The sequence below is a fragment of the Gavia stellata genome, chromosome 9 (assembly GCF_030936135.1).
Source record: "Gavia stellata isolate bGavSte3 chromosome 9, bGavSte3.hap2, whole genome shotgun sequence".
Lineage (NCBI taxonomy): Eukaryota > Metazoa > Chordata > Aves > Gaviiformes > Gaviidae > Gavia > Gavia stellata.
In genome coordinates, this window is record NC_082602.1 from 5025947 (window position 1) to 5052786 (window position 26840).

A 26840-nucleotide genomic window follows, 5' to 3' on the forward strand; every position below is an offset into this window, starting at 1 on the left:
ACCGGCACCCCACAGAGAGCTCTCGCATATTCTCATAAAAGACTGTCTCTGTCAGTGTTTCTTCTTTGTTCCATAAATACAGAGAGTCTTTAATTGCTTTACCGAATATAGAAGAACTATTCTTTCTTCTATTCGGTCTTCTAATAATTTATAAATAGTGATGGATTAAAAAACATTCTTTCAATAGGAATGCAAAAAAGACAAAGTGGGATAAATTATGGACACAATAATTAGCATGCAAATACTGAAGTTGTGGAGGGACATAAGGAAGCGGCATCATCTCTTTAAAAACCTTTTCTATGAAATCAAACTCAAAGCATTTCACCCCAGACCAATGCCTTCCTCCAAAAGATTTGAAACACACTGCACTTTCCATCATCTCTGAAGGGAGACCTATGTTCTCTGAAAATAAGTTTTAACAACCCACAGCACTCTCAAAATGGCTGTGGGTCCAGCAAATTCCCCATCTGTTGCCAGAAGCTCCTTGCTCTGCGGGGTGAAGTAGCAGAGATTAAGAGAAGTGAATGCAAATATATGGGTAGAGGGAAATCGGCGATGGTTCAGATAAGGTGGCATTGCTCCCCAGGAATACCTCCTCTTCAAACAGTCTGGTGCGCCTCCACTGGGAGCTGTTGGCTGAAGTACTGCTCTGCTGTGGCCAGCTGAGAAACTGTCTCCAAGTTGGTGGTTCATCTCCTGTTCTATCCAATATGGGCCAAGAATAATTGCTATTATATGTGGAGACAAAAGTAACCTTTCCATCTGTAAAGTTTATTTGTTCAGTATAGTGTTGTTAAATGACAGAACTATACACGGAACGATGTAAGGCCTCTATCTTTAATATGTATTTCGTAATAATTTAGGATTCCCAAGGCTCTCAGCATTAGCACAAACGTAAAAATCACCAGTTGTGCTGCTTGCTGTTGGCAAAAGGTGCATGACAAATGCACCCTATTTAATACACAGCGTTTCTACAAAGGACTTGGCACAGTTGAGATTCAAACCAAGTCTTCACATATGCACATGTTACCAAGCTGACTTAATCTGTCTTCAGCACTCAGAAGGCCCTCCTCACCACCATCCATGCTGCCAGGTAACGACAGTAAAGAGGACAAGAGATTCCTCTCTTACCCCTTTTTAATTTCCAGTTCTGCATGTGGTGAAGACATGCAGGTTAGAGGACTCTCTCAAGCTCTCCAGCTGGGGGATACTGCAGTGGCTCTGAAATGACGCTCAGGTCTCTTTCAAAAGAACATACTACATCTACGTAATGGGCAATACGGCATAGCCGGCCTTGTGACTCCTTCACGATCCTCCCAGGCTACTCCAAAGAGTGATAACCTCACATGGCTGAAAACATGACTGACAGTATAATACCATAGTTATCTAACTGCATGTTCTCCACATTCTTTTCAATATTCAAAAAGCAAAACCAATATTCTAAACTCTTGTCCTCATCAGTAAATTGAGTACTATACATTACATACACCATTTATCAATACCTTTTCCTTTACAGTTGAAGTGTAGCTAAGTATTCTTTTGTTCTTACATTAGGAGAAGATGTCATAGTAGTATCTGAATTGCTTAACATACCTTTAGCAGTACTTTATTCACTGCTTACCTAAAACTGAAGTCAGGATTTTTTGTTTCTGCTAGTAAGCTTTTCTATTTTTTTTTTTTTAACCCATTTTTCAAAGCTTTGTCTTTTGGTTTATGTTTAAATGGTGTGACCAGAATTGAATGCCACTATTAATCGGAAGGGATCCTGATTTAAATAATCAATTGTTTCCTCTGGTTTACCATCAGGAGTGACTACTGGATAGTCTAGTTTCAACTCCTCCGTCTCACAGGCCCTTTGATTTTGTTTTCATATTGAGCTTAACAATCTCAGCTAGACTAAAATTTTCGATTCCTCAGGACTAAAATGATACCTGCCACTGGCAGAACGGAAAGAACCAAGCAATGACTGATTCCCTATAACTGCAAAAAACCTGTGTGCACAAGTGTAATACTGTAGTATTCTAAATCCATAATTTACAGATCTTTGCATTTCACTGTGGGTTCGGGGCAGGGCAGCAGTGGTGCGCTGAGGTCTTTACAGTGATGCCCAGCCATCATCCTGTATGACTAGAATAAACACATAAACGATGTGCATAAATGCTTCAAGCTATTTATCTCACGCAGAGCACACCACCTTGCCCCTTGCTAACCTGAACTTCCTCTGCCACCGCTGCCCAGTCAAGGAAGCCTCTTTCAAACTGTTCACACGGCCAACCGCAGCAAGACGTGCCATCGGCAGATTTGGGGATTACAGTGTTGACATCTATTTTGAGGGATTCGCTGTCAAAACTTCCATGACAAAACCTGCACTTTTATGACAGAAGCTAAATATTTCTATTCGCATTCTTATTTTTCCACCCCCAAACAACTTTCTCACTCATAAAAGTATTTCTTCCTCACTCTGTGACTTATTTTTATCAGCAGCCCTTTTAAATTACTTTACCAAAATACTTCAAGTCCAAACAAATTATGTAAGTTGGCTTGTTTACACAATTATTTTATTATTTTTGCATGTTCAAGGAATAAAGTTCTGTGTTCCAAAGCACATGGCAAAACTCTGGATATTGTCCCATATGTTAAAGGCATGGTTTTCAGATATTGAAGCCACGCCTATTTGTAAGTACATTGTCACGTACAGGTAGGCGTTTCATAACTCTACTTCAGTGTTTCAAAACAACTTTCCAGGGAGATCAGACAATTTCAGAATTCCTTCCCAAACCAGAGCCCTCTAATGCTTCTAGGACCTTCGGTCCACTGCAAGCATGATGGAAGTTATTAATCATTGCTTCGGAGTTACTGTTGGACATCGTCCTCAGCCTGAGGGAGTCCTTTTATATTTGTTTCAAAGCCTGGACTGCGTCTCCCAAATTTGCACGTAGATTAACTGAATGTCTGTCTAATTTCCTAGGGGTGCCAGTAATACTGCTTTTCTTGTTCTTATTCCATCTTGCTCTATGCAACATTTATTGGTTGCCCCGACTCCTCTACTGAGCATGGTGCCGAGTGCACGTTATGAAAATGTGTCAAATGGATTTTTTTTTTTTTTTAAACACCCTCCCCAAATGCAGACGTGCTTCTGAATACATTTAACTATTATTCCTCCCCTTAAATCTACTACATATATCTGGGTGTCTCTCATGAATAAAACTCAAAATTATAGCAGATAAAAGGCAGATAGGCTATGCTTTAATTCCTTTTATTTGTTTTTTCCCCTCTAATCACAGAATCCAAGTCCATGGCTTCTTCCACCTCTTCCTCCTTTTCTGCTTCTCATTCCTGCAAAGTCCCCTAGAATAGTTCTATCCTCTGAGTACTGGTCCAAAATCTGACCCCCTGTACAACAGCATAAATCAAAAGCACCTCCACACACCTCAGTTAAGTCATGATTCTACGTTGCGCAAACACATACTGCAGCAGAAGACTCTGGCCGTCGTAATCTGCTTGTAACAGAACCAACGTGGCATACCTTTTACCTAGCTGCTGACAGATCCCACCTCTCTGCCCCTTGCTAATAATATTTCAAGGAACAGTTGGAGAAGCACTATCTTAATTAGATAAAACCCAGGGCTTTTTTTGCAAACCTCTTGGTTTGCAGCAGTATCCATGCCACTGATAGGAAATGATCATCAGCTCAGACTCTGAGAAAGCCATTGTCTTTCATGGGAATTGGGTAACACAGTTCTTGTGCTTTCAAATGACAGAAATTCATGTCGGTTATTTAGAGAAACATTCCTACAACAGCATTTCAAGATGATCCTACTGCCGTTATTTATTCAAATAAGGGTACTCGGAAAAATACCACTGGTGCTCGCACACCACCACAAGCTTCTTTTTGGGCGATCACCTGGGATTTTTTCCTGTGCCAAGAGAGAATATTGATTACAATGGCTTGCTCGCTAGCCCCTAAAATGCAGAATATACAAGTATTTTATAAAACCGAGTATTAAGGAGCTTTTCCTTCCCCTCAGATGGGTGAGAGGCAACAAAGAATCAGAAGAGACTGGCAGAATTTAATAAGCACCACTCACCTAAACAATGCAAAGTGTTGCCAAGATTTTCTGGGGCTTCAGTTTTCAGCTTTACTGGTGTTGAATATTTTTTATCTATTAACGGCTGCTTTTCAGTCGGGGTCCTCCTTGTGTCTGGTTTCTTTTTCTTTGTAGCTCTGAGAGGCTCAGCTAACATTCGCACTTCTCTGGGAAAAGCTGTGAGCACCTGTATGGCTCCGGCTTTTATCTTAGCTTCCAGTCCCTCTTCGGTGCCGAATTCATCCGTTTGTGAAATTTTGTAAAGAGGTAACACATGGAGCTGTTCATCACTTGGAATCACCCCCACTCTCCGGTTATCTTCCTTCGTTAATGTACAGACCTGGCAAGAACAGAAACATTTACAAATGCAACCACATACGTAAAATACAAAAGTTACTTAAATATTTAAGCAGTCATCCTAGACTTCATTGTTTTCTCGTATTTTATGGCTTCAATGCTATGGGTCTTTCAAATGCAAACATCTGACAAATATTTTGTTTGATTTGTGATGCAGAAAAATTATTGCTACTTGAAGAATAAGATCAAGGCACATGTACTGAACAGGAAAAAAATGAAACTTAGGCTCAACTTACACTATCCACAAATATATGCCAACCTTAGTAAATAATCTGAGCTGTAAATATACTGTAAATTCCGGAATGTTCAGATTTTTTTGTTTTTTTTTAATACTTATTTGATGTTCAGATTCATTTTTAAGGACTAAAAAATATGAAGAAAGGAAATACTATTTTTGGATTGAACAAAAAGTTTCTATGACATGGAACTGTTTTTGGTTTTTGTTTTGGCTGGCAAGTGAAAAAAAAACACCAAACCCACAAACAGTTACTCATACTGCTCTACATTTTTAGCAAATCTCAGCTCTAACTCCCTTCCTCTGTCTTTATACACACTGTCTTAAATTAACACCCTTCCCCAACTCTGACTGCCTGCTGTAGTGACATCACGAGACCCAGCAAACATTTGGTCGCTCTTAGGCCACTGACCTACTTTCTCTTATTAAATTACGTGTTGTGAGATACTGGAGCCGAGAGGAGAATGCTGGTTAGATCCAGTTTGATAAGGGCACATCAGAAATGTGGATAAATATTCAAACTTATTGCAACAAACAGTTTTCTTACTATAATTTTTCCAAATCACTGCTGAACCTTTGCAGTACTTACAATTTTCAGCACTTCTAAAGTTCCGACCATTATTGATATTAACCCTTCGCCTTAAAAGCAATGCTAAACCCAGCAGTAAGCTTGCTGGTTTCATTCTGTGCTTGCCATGGGATGGTGACAGTTTTACACGTACGAGCACGTGTACGAACAGTCATGCGTTTATAGTTGTATTGATTCCATTCATAAGAGACTACTGTTTTTCACAACAATACACTACATTACTAGAAAGCCATGCATTAATATCATGGCTTAGTTAAGCTGCTGTTTCACAGGGAGTTACTAACTACACACATACAGGAATTTGAGTGCCACCCAAGGATGAGATGATACTCCCTAAATGGAAACGTTATCACCCCATCATTGTGTAGGCTGAATGTGATGCCTATCATAAACAGTTAATCCCATTTCCCAGAATCTTGTCACCATGCCTACCATTCCAGGGGAGAAGAGTAATATTATTATTTGGGGAGAAAAAGCCAAACATTTTTTATTTTATAGCACAGCTTTCACATAAAGGCATCACACAATTATTTCCATAATAATAAAATTACAGAATCACAAACTAAAAATCCCAAATTATTAGGGTGGTGGTTAGGGCTTTATAAATAGCTATATGCAAAGCTTGACAGTTGCAGAGCAGCAAAAGGAGAATATTTGAGGGGCACAGACAAAGGAGAAGAGCTTTTCAGGTGGCATTTTGAAAGGATCGAGAGAAGGGCTCTTAAGAAGGCAAAGTGAAGGGGCAATTAGAAGCTGATGAGTAGCGTTTACTGATGTGCTTGCTCCATGCGTACTTACCTCTACTGGGCAGCCTTTGGACTACGAGGAAGATTTAGAAAAAACAACAAGTTGTTCCATGAGCAGCGAATGATCCCTGGTTCCCTATGGACTCCTCCATCCCCGCGCTCCCACGCGCCCAACCCCAGCACCGTTATCCCTGCTCCCTTTTGTGCCCCGCTACCACCTCCACTGGGAACCAGCTAGCGCAAGCAGGGCCCAGCTGGCTACCGGGCCAGCAGATGCACACGGATTAACGGGGGGCAGCGGCTGGGAGGACCCTGCCGCCACCTCAGCAGAGGAGCTAACCTGGGTCTGTCTTCCCCACGCAGCAGTGAAATTTCACAGCTTGGAACAAGAGGTTAAAAATCTCCACAGACAATTAAGTTTCTGCAAAGTTCAGTGAAACCTGGTTGAAATTCGCCAGCAGATTCCAAGTTACTCCAGACGGGTGAATGAGGGTAGGACATATAGGGAGCACAGTTACACTATGACTCATGTTCTTAGAAAGCCCAGCACATCCTCCCCTTCTAAATGAAAAACAAAAGCAGCAATAAAGTAAACATGGAGGGGCCTAGCTCCCTCTTGTTCTCATCAGAAACTGCATGATTCTCACTTGTCTTTTAAAACGTTCTGTCCAACCTGTGTCTGGACCCACGCACTGGTTCAAAAAATGTCCGCATCGTAAGATTCAATCCACAGTCTTGCTTATTCCGAAAATTGGGACCCTCATCCAATATACAGTTCTAAATTTCACCAGACACTTTCATGGAAAACTGATCTTGTACATTTATTAGATTTATTCTTTTCCATAAAAAGATCTACTCTTACATATGTATTAATCATCTTTCATCTGATTTACAATTAGGCAAATGTAGATTAGCTCTACACTTTCCCAGTGCTTGGCCCAGGGGAAAGCATACAAGCAGAGACAAAAATCAAAGCTCATATTGGTGGAAGGAAAACCTATTTTAAGCAAAAATGAGTATTTGTCACTACCACAAAGCCTACACCCTCTTTAGAACATGAAAGCTAAAGAACTGTTTTGAGGAACTAAAGAAGATGAGGGCTGCAGTATATTGGCAGAACTATGTTGAAAGTACAGTTAACTCCAACACACACAATATATTATACACTGAGTTAGAATACATAGAATTAAGATATTTGTGTATATTAAAAATTATGTTAAAACCTGAAGACCAGTACACCTGCAGCCTAAATACCATGACAGCAAATTTAATATATGTAAAATTTCAAGGTCAATGTCCCCCATAATATATTTTAACATAAAGGGAAGGGCACAATGGCAAGTGGATAACTGCAAAGTTAATGTTACATGGAAACCAGCTATAAATTAAGGCCCTAAAGATAAGCGAGCAATTTACAGCTGAGGTAGAGTAATCCACCAAATGAGAAACATCCATTTCAAAAGCCAGTCTAAGATTCAAATCTGTGCAAAATATTCCATTAAGAAACTTAAAGAGGAGCTATCACTGAGAAGTTAAAAGCAACATCTTCCATTGGTACTGATACTGTGCTGCAAACTGACCAAAATTGAAGCCGAACATGAGAAAATCATGGACTTTGTTAAAGCCCGTTTATGCAGTGAAGCTGCACGTCCCGCTACTCTCGATACTTTTTCCAGAACATGCAGCTAAATCATCCAGGATGCTCAAAAGCCAAAGAAAATGTTGGCCAAGTGGTTTGTTTATGTTTCCAGTGTGCTTGGTGATCAAAACCATTACCTATTCCGGGTTTAGTGATGTCATGGTAAATCTTGCATAGTCATAAAACTTTAATTTTTTTTAAACTTAAAATGCACTCATGAACTCAATGTAATTCCCTCCACAGATCTCCAGAGAACATCTGTAGCCACACAGCTCCCAGTGCCTTATTGTGGGACTCTCTGATCTGCCTTTGTCCTCTTGAACTTCACATGTAGGAACGAGGTAGCCTTTTCCACTGTGTTGTAAGAATGGGTGTTTTAAATGCAAGTTCCAGCAAAGCAGTCAAACAGCCCTTCTAAACTTGGAAGATGGAATCGTGTTTCCTGTGCTCATCTTCCCTTTGCAGATGGAAAGCAGGGGGTGCCCATTTGGGTCTCTGGGGTGCTGCTGCATCATCACTGCTTACCATTCCAAATACGAGCTTTTCCTTTACAGCTGAGACAAACTGGGTCATTTTCTCGGCCTGCTACACTCTGAGTAAGCGTGCTTAAGTCTGAGAAGGGAACCCCAAATGTACTTTCCTTTTAACCGCTATATACACACATAGGAAGAGTCATCAGATAGCATTTCAGTACCGTATGCTGTAACATATGCTGTATGGTGCACAAACCACTGTCTGGGAGCTCGCAGATTAGTAGAGTGAACTTCTCGTGTTTCACAATATAAAGAACAGTAACAAAAATCCTTCCTTTACAGCCCTGTGGGGTTTATCTTTTCTATTTGTTATAATCTGAACCACCAACTTAAGCACCTCGTCCTTCTGGAGCTCACGAAGCAAGCTGTGGACATGGTCCAGAATGTAGCCTAATCATTCACAGAGACATTCTGTCATTTATGGCAAAGGCCTGGACCTATATGCAATGACCTGATGGGCTGTAACTACATAAATACAGTCAGTTATTAGAAGAGCAGAGGATTATTTTTTTAAAAATTAATCAGGAGCAGTTTGTTGATGGATTGGTGATTGACGCTACTTAGTTCTGCTGCCAGAAATAAATCTTCTATTGTAGCTGCCCTTGGAGCATACATTTATCTTCCTCCCCTCCTTCCACAGTGCCTGCTACAGACTGCGTGGCAGCAATGATTACACACGATTGCAGCTGGTCTCTCTCCTTCCCCAACCCCAGCAAAAAGGGCAACGTGCCCCATAGGGTGAGAAGCACCCATGTATGTGCTACAGAACTAGCAAAGTCTTCATTAAACCATTTTGTTCTAGTCACTGTAAAACCCCGTATATCAGTGATTTAAATGGATTCAGGCAGGTATGAAGAACGTGATCCTTTGCAGCTAATCCAATAAAGAAACAAAAATACTTTTGTTTCATTAATAGCTATAAAGCTTTTATTTGCGTGTTGCTCATTTACAGTCTGGCTTCGCATCCACAAGGAACACTGCACCCTACCACTGCGGTTATAATGTACATCAGTGGCCTTTAGGAGAACGTTAAAAGATGACAAAGGAGCCTGAGTAAAAATGGATGGTATATTTTCCAGCCTTGGTGGTTCTGTGATTCTGTGATTTATTGACTTAGAGGATCTGAAAAAAAAACTCAATTCATAGGCAGAAATTACTTTGGCTTCTTTCAGATAAACATGTTAGTTTACACCTCTGTAGAATTGCCAACTGTTTTCATTCTACTGCAGAGCAAACAGGGAATATTCATTTTTATTTTTAGCTTTTCTACCAAAAAGCAGCTCTGCTAAATTCAGGGCGTGGTTTTGCTAGCCAGGAAAGATGTTCAGCAAATCAGATCTCCCATGGTAATCTGCAATTTTTGTAAGTTAAGATGTACTCTGCTATCTTGTATCTACAGAAGACAGTTCCAAGACTTTTTTCCCCCACTGCTAACAAAAATGACAGCCTCATTTATTTTCAGAGTCACACACAGATAATGCAGCTGATCATCAAAACATGGATACCCTGAAAAATACAAGAATGCGTTTCTGAAATTCTGGCAGAGACAGAGCAGGGAAATTGTTATTGGCAGCTCATTAGATAATACAGTCTTTTAAGTATCCAGTAAACTCCATGCTTATCATTAAACTGATTTAAGTGCTTTGCTGAACTCAGGTCTGTGTCTGGTTTAAATCATTTAAATAGATTCTGTTTTTCCCTTTACTTTCCGTGCACTGTGCAGCATTCCTTTCATATTTGTGGTAAAAGCGATTCACCACAACTGAAGGGAGAATATGAAAAGGTGTTGCTTGCGCCGTAAGTAGTGGTAACAGTGCTGGCAGCACTCGCAAATACCATCTCACAAGGTATTTATTTTAACCTTTTTAGTCTAGAGGAACTTTAGGTTTTATAACCAAAGATTTTGTATCAGAATAAGAAGGAAGGAAAGAAATCTTACCAACACTAATGAGGTGCAAGATGACAAGTACACTTTGTACAGACTTTAAACTGTAAGGTGTGACTACCATTTAAAAAAAAATCAAATAAAATGCAAGAGAAAAATATTAAATAAAATTATGGATGTTTGAGGTTTGTAAGGCAGTGCAAACCATTCTCATTCTGTTTATTGCCACATTACCAGAAAACAATCATCTATATGAAAGCTGTCACCTGTCAGATGTATTACTTGCACATAGTACGTTTTACAGACAAAATATCTCATAGTTCAGATGTAAATGACTCCTCCATCATTATTACCAGTGATCTGTAAGAAATCATAGTGTATTTTAAACTAAGTAGGTACTGAAAGCAGCTTCTGGAACTAGATGGGAATGCAGGAGGCGACCACACGGATGCTAGAATCACACGTAGTCCTTTATTTTTGTGTTCTTACCACTAGTTTTCCTATTTTATTACCAGATTTGGTCTTAAGTTGAAATTAACCCTAACTTGGATCATCAAACTGATCTAGATTGAAGAAAACCGAGCGTGTCCTATCACCCTGTTAGCAAAACAACTAAATTCTTTCCTTTAGGCTCCCAGTACGTACCCCTGTAACGATGCACCCCGAGAGACTAGCAGACAGCAAACTCTGTATGTCCTGTGAATCACACACACCTCTGCTCACTGCAAAGGCTGTGTATAGATCATGAGGTAACTCTGAACTCTGCCGCACCTTCCAAACGCCCCAATTCAAGTATATAAACTGAGTGTTAATACTTGCAACTATTTCCTATTTATATATAGCCCCTTGTTGCACGTATATTAAAATAAAGATACTCTCTTTATTTAGATTTGATGTATCAGGTACGCAACAGTTATTTGTATGAGCGAGCAATCTGATTAAAGTGAGATTCCAAGGTATAATTTTCATCAGTTATAATGATTTGATAATATTCTGCAAGACTTAAAAAATTTGGCAGAACTTGCTAGAAAGACAATTTTCAGTTCTGGCCTACATGAGATCCTTACACAGGTCATAATTTTCCATGCTGCTCAGATTTGGAATTACTTGCAAACACATCACGTACAATCCATAGAAAGAAAGTATCGACACTAGGAAGCATAACCTGAAGCTGAAATAATCTCAGATGATTACAGATAAATACACACTCATAGAACTATTCCCCAATAAATTCCTCCAGAAAAAGGGCCAATTGTCCCTCCAGCCACTTCTGGCCGTAAGTTACAACTTTTCTGGGATCCAGTGTAGCAGACTGAGTAGCAGACTCAGTTTCCATTTCATTCTGTCTTTAAGAGGCAATGTAGCACTTAACAAAATACTATTATTTTCAGAATGCCTAAATTAAATTTCATTTAAAAGTATACCACGCAGTTTGTCATGAAAAGGAAATCTCATTTTCAAATTTGGGATCTTTAAGAGGTTTGAGTTCCTATGCTTCAGCAGCTTTGAAGTGACTGTACTTCCACATGAGCTTACTCATAGCGTCTTACTAATATTTTGCAAAGTATGCTTCCAGCATTTTCTTATAAAATATCTGCATGTAAGTGGTATTCAGTGCTAGGAAAAAATATGAATCTATTCAGGACTGGCATTCCTGGTGAATTCCAAGACCTGCTTCCATACTTTAAAGCAATGGACATTTGCCCAACATACAAGCGCACAATATTAAGCAATTGTTCCTGTCATTTCGCTGCTGTTACATACAAATGCTAAATGTTAAGTGCATGTGTAAATGCAACGTTTTATTCAATCACAGCAACGTAAGAATTCATTTTTCATTTCCAAATTTTAAAAAAAGACTGTTTCTAAGCAGGCCGAGATTTTAGATGGATTTCTTTTTCCAGCTTTGCAACCTTTGGTACAGAAATTGTTCTTGAATGTTAGTTCTGCTGATGTAGAAGAAGTCATCCTAGCTATGTAGAGCATTACAATGCTCTAAAAAACCCCAGATTGTCAGCTTTATTTTATCTTTTCTCTTTTGAGATTGTCTTTCTTCACAACTATGGTCTCAATTTCTGAAAGATCAATTAACTGAGTACTTCCCAACTGATTTTCTCACTAGCAATCCAGCAAGGTATTTGCTAGAATCACCACACCTAAAAAAACCATGTCTGTGGGTTTTCCTTTCATACCAAGACTTAGAGATCATAATAACCACCTGACTCCACCACCCACCCCATGATACCACACTCTCTACTTTCTGACTAGTAACCATACTAACATGAAGCCTGGTAAGTGCACAGTGCAAGAAGTGAATTTGATGAGAACTGAGCCTGGGGGAGGTAAATTAACAATAAGCTTGTTGGAGCTCTTCCTCTACAGAAGTCCGTACAACTCCTTGGTTAGATAACTATTTGAACATCAAACCTCTACTGCGAATAGCCTATCTGTCCTATGGCCGGTCCTCTCCAAAGGGCCTGGCTGTCTTAAAAGAATTAAGGTATTCTGTAGGAAGGATCGCTCCCATACCCTTCTTGATCTGTTCTGCAACGAGATGAACTTACGTCCCCTGTAGACCAGTAATAGATAGATGCAAATAACATGGGAATTTATAAACAGGAACACGCAGTTCATTTCAGAATACCTTAAAGAACTTCATGAAAATGTACCCACTAAACCAAGCAGCATTTTAAAACACACAGTCATCACAACAGTAAACAGTACAAATAAGAAAATCCTATGTACATACCACAGTGCTTCCATTGTGCATGTTATGTGTGTCCTTATGGGCATGGGCACAGAAATCTATGCAAGCTGTTACACCAGAGAAAGGCCTACCGTCCTTGGATCCAAGCCGACAATCCGGGCCCATGTGTTCGTTTTCCACCTAAAAGTAAAATAAACTACAGGTACTTGGGACTGAAAGTGAGCGACTTGGAACCCTGTGAGCCACAACTGCACTTGTGACAGAATAAACGCAGCCAGTAAGAAGGATCGGAAAGCGTGCATTTTCCTGTGAAACATGCAACACTTAGGACTGGATGTCAACGAGCTAATCAGCTCAGCCAGAGTCAAAATGTCTTTAAATCATAAAAACATTTTATTTGCAGTATTATCTGTAAGCCTTTTACATATGCACAGCTCAGGGCACAGCTTAACCAGCAGCTGAAATAAGAAAGGTGCAGTATTTTAAATCTAACCAAATAAAGCAACCACTGTAAGTGAGCAAGGGGAGTCACCACATCTGCGAGGTCTGTGGCTTCTACCCATGAACACGCTTTGTGGTTTCATCTTGGTTTCAAACTACACTGCCTGTTCAGAGCTGCAGCTGCACTAGCTGAACATCACAGACCTACCTGGTTCTGGAAGGCTTCAGGAGCGAGCTTTTTATAAACCGGAGCCACATCAGTAGCTAAAGTTTGCAAATTATTTTCAAGAAGTTCCTCCTGCAGGCAAAGAAAGGCTACGTTTAGAGCGCTGTAATTTGCTTTAAAAGAATCTCATCCAGTTTAGAGATGCCTGACAAGTTGGCCTCTACCTTGTATTTTATTAATCCGACTTCTGTTCTGCTGCCCCCTGTCACCAACCATAATCAAGCATGGCTAAACTACCAAAACTGTTAATACAAGTCAAGCAAATAACAATGGAGGATATCTGCTAGGGCAAAGAAACCCAACACACAAGGAACTAATTCCTGTATCATTTCCCCCTTCCGATACATAGACAGTCAAGGAATGAGGTATGTTCCACACAAAATAGAGAAGTAACATCTAGGAAAGGAGAGGACATGGAACCCCAGGTCTTCTTTTAGTGTTTTGTTTATGGGGCCTTAATTTATGTCGATACAGCCCTGCTAAAAGAATCCTGGGTTACCACCTTCTTTTTCTTTTAATCATATGAGTAACTCCCAGTAGCATTTAACATTAATTTCAGCTCTTAGGGGAAGAGGTATGTTTCTAACATTGCAATAGATCTCTTATCAGGAACATCTTCTTTGGAGGTACAAAACTCAGGACTTCATGGAAATATCTACTAGATTAGGAAGTAATACTCCTTTCCTTGAGTTAAGCCACATAAACATGGAACTGGCTAGGTGGGCTTCTGTGGCAGTGTAACATTTAAGCTCTTGTTTATAGAAACAATCCCTAAATTCTTTTTCTAAATTTTTGCTTTTCCATGAAAATCACCAACCAACTGGGGAAGAAAAGGGTGGTGAAATACTCCCTACTTTGTTTTCCTCCAAGGGCCAGGCTTTGAGAGACAACGCAGCTTCAGTTTTGCATACTGTATACTGGCAAAAAATAACAACTTATTTTGCTTAAAAAACCCCAACAAACCAACCAACACTTATCACCACATATTGTAAACACCAATGTATCTAAACATATAAGGATACTTCACATTTTTCAATGTGATGTTACATTACAAAACGATAATGTATTTTTAACTCATACTACAGTTAGTTTATCAACTGTTGATTGCTACCACAAGCTTTTCTGAACTGCATTGAAGGTAACGCATCCTTAATTATCTATCCTATGAACTATTCTTACCTAGGTATATTACACCCTTAACCTCATCTCACTCCATCCAGTGCCTCAAATGATCCAAAGCTTTCTGGACTTCGAACTATCTTCTTAATTTGCTATACCTCCTAGCTTTATGTCATCTGCAAAATCATCAATATCCAATATTTAGCTAAAAGAAGTATCCGCTAGAAAAATCAATGACAAAACTGAATGAAGAGAAAAATTATGTACCAGAAATTTCACTTCTTTCAGATGCAGTGACAACCTGCACACGCATTGCAAGTGCCCAAGCAGCACTGTCACCTACAGCTGGAGGCTTTTTGCACAGCGGTAGGCTAAGGCTGCACATGCTTCCCTCACAGGCACACACAGCTATGGAGTACCCATGTGCTGTGCAACGCTCATCCCCTCTCAGCTGCAGAATTCGAAGAGGCTTTACAACAACTTCCACAGAAAAGGAGAAATAAGGGAATGATGCACTTTTGGATCAGACATCTAGAAAATGTGCTGGGGAAGTAATCTTCTCTTTTAGGCAACTGCCTTTACACTGTGGTAGAAGGCATTCTCCTCCAAAAAATCGACAGGTTACCTGTCAAGTGAACAGGCAATGCCAGACAGCTCTCGTGAGCGGGGTATCATTTCCGGATGCTGCTGTGAATGCGGTTGTGCTTGACTAAGTGTCCGAATGGAGCTGAGGGTGGCCATTTCACAGACTCAGAAGAGGTGATGCCACCAACAGAGCTTGCAGTCTCACAGAGCATATTCTGATCAAAGACAGATCTATCTCGTAAGAGATCTGGCACAGCCTAATATATCATCAGACAGTACATATGAAGGTTGCTGCCTTTGTTGACTCCCCAGCTAATGTTATTAAAAACATTAGAAACCTACAGAGAAAATGCACGCACAGAGTGCTCCATGCACAGCATTACACAAGGGAGAACCTAAAAACCACAGGATCACAGAGAATAGAAAAGGACAAAGGAGAAGGAACAGGGTTCCTAAAATGAAAGAATGCCCAATAAATACATTTTTCTATAAACTGGAGATTTATAAAACAAATTCCCTCTTGCGACAAGCAGGGCTATTTTCAGCTTGCACTGCCTTAGTCATGTATTCAGCGAGAGGAAGGGCAGAAGGGCCGTGTGTGCTCTACCCTGCTGAGGCACAAGTTCCCCGCTTTAAGCGCTAGTGAAGTTTGTGAATACCCACAATGCGAGTGGACAGCACAACTCAGAGGGGATTGAGGGTTTTGCATTCACACGCTTATGCGTAAAAGATGCTTCATCAACTCTTTCAGGAAAAAATTAGGACTTGGGAGGAGTATTTAGCTCCAGTCAATCAACTGACATCTCTCTCTTCCGAGAAATAATTCATGTTTCACATTGTGTGTACATATGCATGTGTACACGATACATTAAAAAAATGCAAGAATACCTCTACTACTACCTGGACTTCAGCCAGCTAGGTCTTTTCTGTAGCTGGCAGCAGTGGAGTTCAGGGGCCGAGAAAGGTTGTCAGCCAGGTAACCCAAACGGAGAAGTAGGCAACTGACTGCCCTGTACTATGTGTCTCTTAAAGCATGCCAGATGTGCTAGTAAAGACGTGGGTTAGAGACACCTACAGTCAGAACAAAAGGCACTTTTGAGTGACCCTGAGGCATGTAGGTTCATCAGGCAGGGGTTATCAGTCTACCACACCTTCACTCCTTCCTCATGAAAATATTTCCAATGTAAAAAATAAATTTGGTTGGGTTTTTTTAGAGGTTTGTTACTTCACATTATCCATCACCACATTTTCTGTGCTATCTCAGCTTTATGTCATCACTAACACTCATAAGCAGCAATTACAGTATCATTTCACTGCATCATATTTTAGTGTATTCATTCCTTCAAGAGTGTTTAAAAAACATGCTGTCCACAAAAAAACCAGTTTATTCTAGGTGGCAGACAGAAGACCAGGTTGTCAGCTGGTCAGACAGCAGTGTGAAAGCAGTGCAACCCAAGGCACAAAATTTTCTATGACAAGGGAAAAGGACTGAATCTCCAAGGTGCAGCCTTGGTGCTCAGAAAAAACCTTTAGCAGTATTTTATACTTGCAAAGAATTAACATTTCATACCAAGTTACACAGAGATGCTAAATATGCATAGAGAAAAGCATTTAAAGATAATTTTAGGGTATTTAAATACATAGTAAATGACACTGAGTTTTCATACAGTGGAAAAATTATAAACACTACAGTTACAAAACATTTAGCTGAATGCCTGCATGATAAGCTACGCATACATGTGGAGAGAGAAGGGGTGGATATCCATAGATTCCATTCTAGTTCTGAAAATCATTGGAATAAGTATTTGGAGGAAAACAAAACAATAAAATAAATAAAATCAATCTTACTTGTTTAGGGTCATCAGTGAGAAGCCTGAATTTCCTGGGGTTTTTGCTTCTGGCAAATTTACAGCCATTGAAATACATACTCCATGAACAGCCAAACGAGAATGACGCTCCACAAGTTTCTGGATCAAGTCCTTGACATGCACAAGTACGACTATGAAAGGAAATAAAGACCCATCAAGTCAGCTGGCAATGCAGCTCTTTTTTTTTTTTAGGTCAATGCCATTTGCTATTTCTTTTATAATACATAGCATAACAACACAGGAATTTATAAAACACACGGTTTAACCAGATATCTTCTCTTAAGGATATATTTATGTGTAGAGGGCTGACACTTTTCCCCATAAAGACAGTCTCAACTCCCCGAAGTCCCACTTCTGAGAAATACATAACACTCAGTAGTTACAGCTATATAAATATACCCATGCTGCTCGATTTTGATTCCTCCAGTTGGATAAAATTTTTTTCCAAGAAAATAACCAATAAAGGTTACCCCTAAATCCAATAATTATTTTGTTATGTGCAGCAATACCATTAGCTCCAAATCGATCCAACTTTCGAAGTGGAACAACCCTACTTAGCCTGACCCTTTAACAACATGAGTGTTAGATTCAGGTCACTGTACAGCTATTAGAGTCTGCTTAAATGCAGCCTACACAAAAATCAGCACAAAGGCAGTACTGCTACAGAGCCTCAGTTGCAATATATTATCTAGTCAATTAAATGAAATTCCTCTCATTGAGACAGAGAGAGGAAGATCCTAATTTTGAGTGTTCAATCTCTTGTTTATTTAAAAAAGTCACATATCGCCTTCTTAACAGCTCTTCAGCATGGCCGTGTGTGCAAAGGGCACACTGAATGCCTTGGGCAGTGTGCGCAAAGCCAGGAGAGAAGTTCATTGCCACCCCTTTCCCCCTGGGTGCAGCCTGTACAGCTATCACTTAGAGCCTGGTCTCTAGGAAAAGCCAGGAACTAAGTTTTATACTGAAATGACACCTAGTGGTTTGTAATTTTAAGTGAGCTTTTGTATATTCATTTTATTATTCTTACTATTGAATTCTCAAGTTATTTATTGCAGAACGTTCAAAAGGCAACACAACAATCATTTACTCTTAAAGTAACTTACTCTTCATTTAACGCGCATCTACGGCTAGTGGGACAGCCGTATTTTCTGAGACTCTGCGTCAGTTCTTTGTACAGCGTATCAGCCAGGAGATGAGGGATCCCTTCCCAGGCCAGTATGAGAATCACGATGACGGCAGTTTGACAGTGGTGTCCTGCACGCTGACGTACCAAGCACAGCAACTTTTCCTCATCACTACTTCTTCGTATCACCTGGAAGAATAATTTTGTTTATTCTTTGGTAATGTAGGAAACACGTAATGCGTTACTCTTCTCTGGGACACGTAAAGCCTGGAAGAGTAAGAAATACTGCTGCCCAAAGAGTGTTCATCAGCAAGCAGGACTGCGAAAGCATCACACACCCATATCTGGTGTGGAACATGATTTTGTGTTGCCTTTTTACCTGTAGAAGAAATAGCAGTACATTTTACAGGAGGAGGAATATTGTAGGTGTTCTACACAAACAATAAAGAAGATGCATTAAGAGGAAAATAACCACTAGAAGGAAGTAATAATCCTGAGACAACATATCCACTGAGAACCTAACAGTTACCTTGAAAATAACACAGAAAACATACTGCCAAAACCCAGAATGCAGGTACATAAAAGCACATCACAAAAGCACACGTATGCTTGTGTTAGGGAGGTTACCACAGTTACATATCAGTACATAAAATGGTTCCCACCTTGCAAAGAAAGATTAGAAGCAAGCAATGAAAATAAACTGTGTTCTTAGTGAAGGAAGCAATGAGATTTTTCAGCACATATCCCTAGATGACCTACATTAAAGTTCTTAACAGAGTGCTGAAGTTTTTTGCTAAACTGTATGATATACAAAGCAATCTTTGTCAACCTTATCCATAAAACACAAAGACTAACACAATATGGAACAGTACAATATACCACTGAACTAACAAAAAAAAAAAAAAAGAAAAAATCTAGACAGTCCTACTCCCACATATTGAGGATTTTATCACAATCTGAAACGGAGTTGCATTGTAAGACCACCAAAAAATGCATTAAAGCTAAGTAATAGAAGAACATAATCTTTGAAAATATGTGAATATGTGTACCTGTTCTTCAAACGTCTTGGCCAGCATAGCCTGTACGAGGCCTCCAACAAAGGTGCCAAGACCTCAGCGTTAAGCTTCAAGCATATTAGGCCTGGACCTCTCTCAGGCACTAGAGGCTAAATCCTCCTCCTCGGCTCTGTCATACATAGGATGGGGACCAGGAAGTCTCTCTTCCTTACTGTGTGCTAATGGCAAGCCCTTACATTGCAGATACTCTCTGCCAGCTCTGTAGCAATACGCTTGCTCAGGGCAAGCAGTTTCTCACCCTGGCTGTCCGCCCAACACCCCCTCTCCATCGGCAGAACTCCCACAGACATGGTACTAGTCATGGACTACAACAGCAGGAAGGCAATGGAGTTTCACTTACTCTTCGAATATCTCCAAACATCTGAGTTTTCAGGCAGATGCCCTATCGGACTGATGTCAAAGTTTCTTTGTTGCCAGACGTGCAGCTGTCATTCATATGTGACCCCTAGCCTGATCAGCTGTGAATATCTAAATTATTTGAACGCATTAAAAGTGGGGACCAAAGTACACCTGCAATTAATCTGCAACTGAAAAGGTTTTCAATAGACGAACAGTTTCAGAAGGAATCTGTGCAGGCTTAGCAGGAAGAAGCAAGCTTAAAGTTAATTTGTGTCAAGAGAGAGAAAGTATCACCCTTCTGAAGTTAATCATACAGTCTTACAGTCAGCCTTAAACCTAATGAGAAAACGAGGAAATGCATCCAAGGTACGATTCCTCAAAAGGCATCTTGGTTGTGACTGACAACCAGTACAGTATTTTTTATAAAGAACGAAAAATAATGCAACTCATTTACATCTGAGCGAGATTTACATAACATCTATTACGGCTGATACACAATACAGGTTATTCATGTCAGTGTGAGTTTTACATTCCTGAGGCAGCACAGCTCCTTCAAGTCAGAAGGAGAGGAATTTAGTTTTGTTACTCAGCACAAAGGGTGATGCTTTTAATCTCTTTTCTCTTTGTTTGGTTTCTAGACTTCGTAACTTCAGTGAGGAAATCTGGTACCTCTTAGTTTCTCAGTACATCACGTTGCCCTTTTTGAGTTCTCATACAGTTCTAAACTGTAAGAAAGTACAAAGTACTGTACAAAGTCCAGGAAAAATGACAAATGGACAGGAAGGAAATCTACAGTTTCCTTTAAACTAGTGCCACACTTGCCTGGAGTTAAACAGAGCTGGAATTTGCTTCATTATTCATGCAATAGAGAATGCAATACTCTTACCGGACCCAAAACCATTTTACAATCCATCATCTTTCATGCCACAAAGGTAGCTCATGGATTTATTAGTTGTCTGAATTTAATTCCTGTGGCTCTTAAGAGGTTACATCATATGCTCATCTGACTACTACAGCTGGAGTGCTCCCGTCCTTTTGTTACCAGAGATAAGGCACTTTTCTCACCTGACTGTTATGGCCTTAGAAGAGCACAACTTGCATGGAAACAATCACGGTTCCTCTGGGCCCGCAGCCAGTGACAGTACAGGCAGAGCTGGAGCCGTGTTGCTTTTCCCATATAAACTAATTATGTCCCTTCACACGCTATGGCTGATGCTCTCAAAGCAGTAATAAACAGAGCCTCCCCTTTGTAATAATAATAAATCCACAGCAATACCACACTCAATATACAGAAAAGCACATTTGAGCAGGACAACTGAAAACTATAGAATAAATACAGCCAACAGAAACACCATGTCATTCATGTTGATTTAACAATTTTTCTAGTGGGGAAAACTGCCACTGCACTCCTTTACTTGGTGACTTAGTTACATTAACACCGATGTAACTCCGTTAATTTCCAACTTGTCAGTTGTTTTCCAGTGCCTGACTACATCAAATTTTTGAATTCTAAATAAATTATGTGTATATTGTGTTATATGTATATACATATTAAGCTAAAGTAAAACTGACTGCATTTGCTTTTGTTACTAAATTTGTGGTTATCTGAGAAACTGGTACAATCCAAAATATGACTACAAGCTATGTACTGCTTATCAAGATTTTGCTTGATGTGCTTACAGATCAGATTTCTTACTATTTTTCTAAGTAATGGACATAGTAAGGCTTTAGTTGACTGATCATTTCTTCAATTACTCTTTAGCTGTCTCCAGTTTATTTCTATTCCAGTTTCTGCAGCTCGAAATTACTGGGGATGGTTCCAAGATCTTTTCACCCTTAAACATCCCCAAACCATACAGTGTTTTAACCAACTGCTCCCCACCCCCCAATTACTTTATGGAAACATCACACTTGTTAAATGCATACAACAGCAACACCGTCTTAATGATGTCATCAGGAGAGTAGGATATATAAAATCACAACCTACGCTTTAGTTCACTTCATTCTTCTTTTCAGCATGCATTTGACACAGTGGTCCTCCTCAGTAAGGCAAATGGAATTAGCGTACTGTCACAGCCACAGAGAATACGATAATAATGCAATTTATTAATTAATTCTTTATGCAATATTTTAAAATGCACATTTATTTGCTATTGCAAGTTTGCAAACATAACTCCCAGTGTACATATTGTTTACCTATGAAACACTGAGATGCCAGATATTAAGTTAAATATGCAACAAACAGAGCAAGTCCCTGAATGTTTTCTCAGACTGTGAACAACGCACAAATCAACTGGCAAATCTTGTCTCCAAAAGTTGTTGGTACTACTCATGATTTCTGTGATGTAGTTAACAACAGTGATAAAATCAATAATTTAATACTTCAGTTTGTTTCATTTTGGTCCCTAATGCATTTAAAAGGAATGAGAAAATAAACATTTGTGGGACTTAAAAGCCAGCTTTTTAAAATGGAAGAACAAAAACTTTTCCCCTGCAATTACTTTTCCACACAAAATAACCACACCTTCGTAGTGACTCACATAGAAAAATTATATAATCAGCAAAACAGACTTGTCATAAGTTTGTAAAGTATTATGTAACACTTAAAGGTCATATGGTCATCTTTTGCAGGTACGTAGGGAGAGATTATCCCTGAACTCATTTTAGCAAGCAGTAACTGTCATCATTACCGAGTATCCATCAAAAGATTCCCACATTAACAACGAATAAACTGCTTCAGCTGCAACACAGCACTTCTGGAAAGCAACAGACCCGACAAACTCCCCCACAATGCTTGACCGATACCTATCAGCCCTTTTCCGCACTCATAATAACTGGGCATGAAGTTACACACTACCCACTCCCTTACCTGTTCGCTAACATAACCATATCTAGGACAAAGTGAAAAACTGAAATGGGACACACCTCCTTCCAAATAGCTTTCTCAAGCACATGCATATTTGGGCACACAATACCACAAGTATCATCCTTGTAGGTTGGTGATTTGGGCAGGATGCTCATTTATTTTGGTCATTTTCAAAACCAAGGTTTGTACATCCCTCCTGTGGTGTAATTGGGCACCCACCCCTCCTGCCTTCCGGTCCATGCCTGTTCTGCGTTACTACAGCCATCAAGGTGTTCTTGTTTATGCGTACACCTAAAGGAAAACAGCAATTCAAGCCCAGATATTCTCAAATGGCAGAATCTGAGAATATGAGCAAGCCTTCAAGGTGAGCCACAGCCTGACAGCTAGGACAGAACTACGATCAACTGCTATTATGGCATCATACCACAGCTAAACTTCCGTTTCTACAAGTCACAAAGGTAAAAGTTTACCCAATTTTCTTAACAGAAAGCATGAGCCAAAACATAGAGTATATTTCTTGAAGAGGTGCCATATGCAGCAGGATTTGCTCCAGCAATTTAGCAACAAGTTATGGGATGAACAAGAGGAAAAGTTAGTTTTTCACTCCCTCACATACAAGGATAGCAAAGAGACACAAGGGATGCTAAGAATTAAAGAACTGAAGAATACAAGAGCAGGACGAAGTCAGAGAAGTGGACTGTCCAGCCTTATTCCGATTCTGACAGTGACTAAGAGGAGTTACCTAGGGATGCGTAAGAAAGGCACTCGGACGCAGAGATGCTTCTCAACAACTGCCAGGCACCTTCCAGCCACCTGCCAGCAGCTCCGGGGACATGCTCTCTCCCAGCTTTTGAAGGATTTGCCTTCTGTGCATTTGTCCAGTCACTTCTAAATCTATGCAGCATTTTACCATCCACTACATTCCTGGACAAAGCTTAATTCCAGACTACTTGAAAGAAAAACCATTACTTTTTCCTCGTGCTAAGCTCACCCCTGCTAGTGCCCTCTAGTTTTGATATAGGATGAGACTGTGAATAACAGATTGCTATTCAGCTCTCCAGGCCACCAAGAACTTTAGAGGGCCCTGCTTTCTCCCCTTCCCTCTCTGCCAGGCTGATGAGTCTGTACCTCTACCCGTCCTTCCCAGTTCTGCTGCACTTTCTTGAGTTGGGGGACCAGAACTGGAGACAGTATTCAAGATTGGGGTGCAGCATGCTTTCTCACAGAGGCATGATTATGTTTCATGTTTTCTTTATTCCTCTCCAGTAATTCTCACCAGTTTATTTTGCTGTTTTCATCACTGCTGAACACTGAAACTGATGTTTAATGAACTATTATCCCAAGCAGTAACACTCAACCTAGCATCCATCACTGTGTATATGAAACTACACCACTCCACTTTTTGTGTAACTTTATCAAGTGAGTTTTATCTATCATTTTAGTGGCCACTCGTTCTGGATCACAAGTCCTTCCTGCTCTTCATGATACCTGTCCCTCCTCTTCATTAGCCTGAACAACTTTGTATCATCAGCAGTTTGTCACCTCAGCATCTCCCATTTTTTTCAAATAATTTCTGAATGTATTGAATGGCATCAATAAAACCTGCTTCAGCTGTCCAAATGCTTGAGTTCTACTTACTTGAATTATTTCTTTTAGATTGTTGAAGCAACTGTCTCAACCCTTGGCAGGAGCTCTAGAATGAGGAATAAGTACACTGTGAATAAAAATTACTTGATGTCCTTAAACATAAGCCAGTCTATCTAAATTGGCACGTACGTGACTTATGTAAGTAGCTAAGAGTCAGACGGCAGAAGCTCAGCATACCAGACGCCGAATTAACCACATGGATGAGAAATTATTTTCCAATTTAAGATCACCAGAATAGCTGTGTTAACTTTAACATGATATAAACCAGACACCACTAGCAAATAGTACAAAATTTTAATTGCGAATTAAATACACTGCTATAAATTACCAGATGAAAAAAAATAATGGAACCAACAAAAAGGTCCTTTTTATGTTTATTTCATCTCCATGTGGTTCCACTGCAATACCCGCGCCAGCCCATTCTGAATTTCATCAGTAAAATAGCTATGTCTCCTTTGCAGGATATCAGTAGTTGATGTTAAAGTGAGACCATAGCTTAACTGTTCACTGTAATTTCCTGAAATAGGCAACTCATTTAGAACAGTTTGGGTCCAAGTTTTCTAACCTGCAGATTTTGCCTCCACGCAAAGTCCATGGATGGAGTCCTCTCTACACAGGATGAGATTCTCTGCTAAGCTACAATTCCATAATAATCTACACCAGTGCAAAGTGAGAGCATGGTGCTGTTAAAAACTGCTGCTGTTCTAGCAGGTGATGCTGTGTAACAGACAGCAGGAGAAATGTTCTTGTTTGCCACAGGATTGAGTCTGCCCTCCTTTTCCCTAATTCACCCCTACACACATATTAAACCACATTAAACTCTTTTTTTAGTGGAAAAAATGTTATATCCTTTTATTCTCAGCATGTCTAGGAGATATTAAAACAGAAATAAGTTCCACTTCCCTAAACTGTCTCTTCTCGAACACCAGCAGGCTACATCAAAAGAGTTAGCACAGAACAGTTACCGTCAATCACAATACTATGAAGTTACTTAGCTGTTTTTACAGGAGTATCACTGAAGCGTGGTATCTCTAGTTATCTGCAAACACTTTCAAGTTGCTACTGGAAGCGGTATTGTACCATTTACAAATAAGCGACTGCAGTATATAGAGGTTAAGTGATTCTTCTATAATCATGCAACCAATACTGCAGAAATGAGGACAAAATTCAAGTCTCAACTCCCAGTGCTCTCTTACCCTCCTTACTCCCTCAAACTTCCCTTTCTGTTGTACTGCAGGCAATGGTAAACTGCACTTTGTATGATATGGATGACAATAAGAATCTACTCTCTCAGTTTGTTCAGATACCCCATTTGTTTTAATTGAAGTAGTAATAACAGCAACTTAAATGCTTGCTCTTTCATAATCCTTAACTTTACCTTAACATAGTGGTTTTGTGTCATGTTTACTCCATTAAAATATTTGAGTAGTTCATCATATTAAACAATATTAAAACACTTCTATTTACTTCAGAAACCATGTAAAAGTTTCTAATAATTTTGAATCTCAAAGCACTGCAGCACTTAACAAAGAACAGCTTTACTTTGGATGAAGTTACAAACATTTTTGTCCAAAATAAACTCCTCTAATTCTGTATTTAGCAGGCACGCCTCCTAGCAAACAGTGAAAATAGTGCCTGCACAGCTATAGTACCTGCTACACAGAGTAACTTAATGTATTACAACATTATGGCAAGAAAGTGATGCCCTAATACCATGCTGTCCAAAAAGGTGAACAAAACCCCCACCAACCACCATCTCCATGTGCAAAAATTAATTTCCTTCCAGACTTCTCCTATGGAGAACATCATTTAATTATAAAGATGGTTTAATACATGAAATAAAAGCTTGAAGTACAGTAAGCTGTTTAAAGCAGAATGGAGCTGCACATTCTACTTAGACCTGTAGCCAGGGGACAGTCAGTCCAGGAGAATTTATTTTAAAGCCCTTTTCAAATATATTTCCAAAAATTCTCCACTCTATCATGGTCCAAATAACACAACAGCTTCACCATCCCCTAGCTAGCAGTGCCGCCCCAAACCTCCTGACTATTTCACTGCCAAGCGGGATACAGAAAATAAGCATCAGAGAGTCTGCTTACAGGTGCCCAACTTCCTGATAACGTGGTCCTCTAACAGCTCGGTTGATCAGTAATGATCATCCACAGCAGAGCGAAGTACTTCGCTCATTTGTCGGTTCATTTTCTTTAATAAATTACACATCTCTTCTAATATTAACAATAACTTACACGTAGAGAGCCTAAAAGCTGAAGTAAATTCTCAGCTTTCTTGCTTTTTCAATTCCCAATTTCAATCACTTTCTCAACTCAAGCTAAACTAGCAAACTGAAAAAACCCCACTTCTCTGCATCTGCAGAAGAATCTATTGTTATTAAGCCTCATTCAGCACTCAACAAATTGTCGTTTCTGGCATTTAGCTACAAATTCCTATCAGTTCAATGATCTATAAAATCTTGGTTGTAACAGTGGGTTGTTTAAGCATTACTTTTTAAAAATTGATTAATTTCAGTGGCTAATACTAGGTTCAGATCCGTACAGGACTGTAATTTCAAATTTAACTATATTTTAAAAGTATTTGTAATCGGGTTTTTTATCCATTTTTAATCCACCTTTATTTATTATTTATATTTCTTGCTAATATACAACCAACACTACAGGAAAGATAATAACGCTCTGTCAGGTTGTAAATATAAAACCCAAAAAAGGCAGACAGTACAAAAGTGAAAGAGTTTGAGAAGCTACTTGCAAAAGGCA

General features: G+C 39.6%; 1 protein-coding gene across 1 annotated transcript in view; it reads right to left on the minus strand.

The window, feature by feature from the left end:
• The window catches only part of TET1 (tet methylcytosine dioxygenase 1), a 61794-nt gene that overhangs the window by 2130 nt on the left and 32824 nt on the right, over positions 1-26840 (minus strand). The window contains exons 6-11 of the mRNA XM_059820996.1: positions 18122-18330; positions 16999-17149; positions 13429-13518; positions 12822-12959; positions 6068-6088; positions 4089-4428 (exon numbers count right to left, since the gene is read on the minus strand). Coding sequence (XP_059676979.1) covers positions 4089-4428; positions 6068-6088; positions 12822-12959; positions 13429-13518; positions 16999-17149; positions 18122-18330 — 949 coding nt within the window. The remainder of the gene's footprint in view (positions 1-4088; positions 4429-6067; positions 6089-12821; positions 12960-13428; positions 13519-16998; positions 17150-18121; positions 18331-26840) is intronic.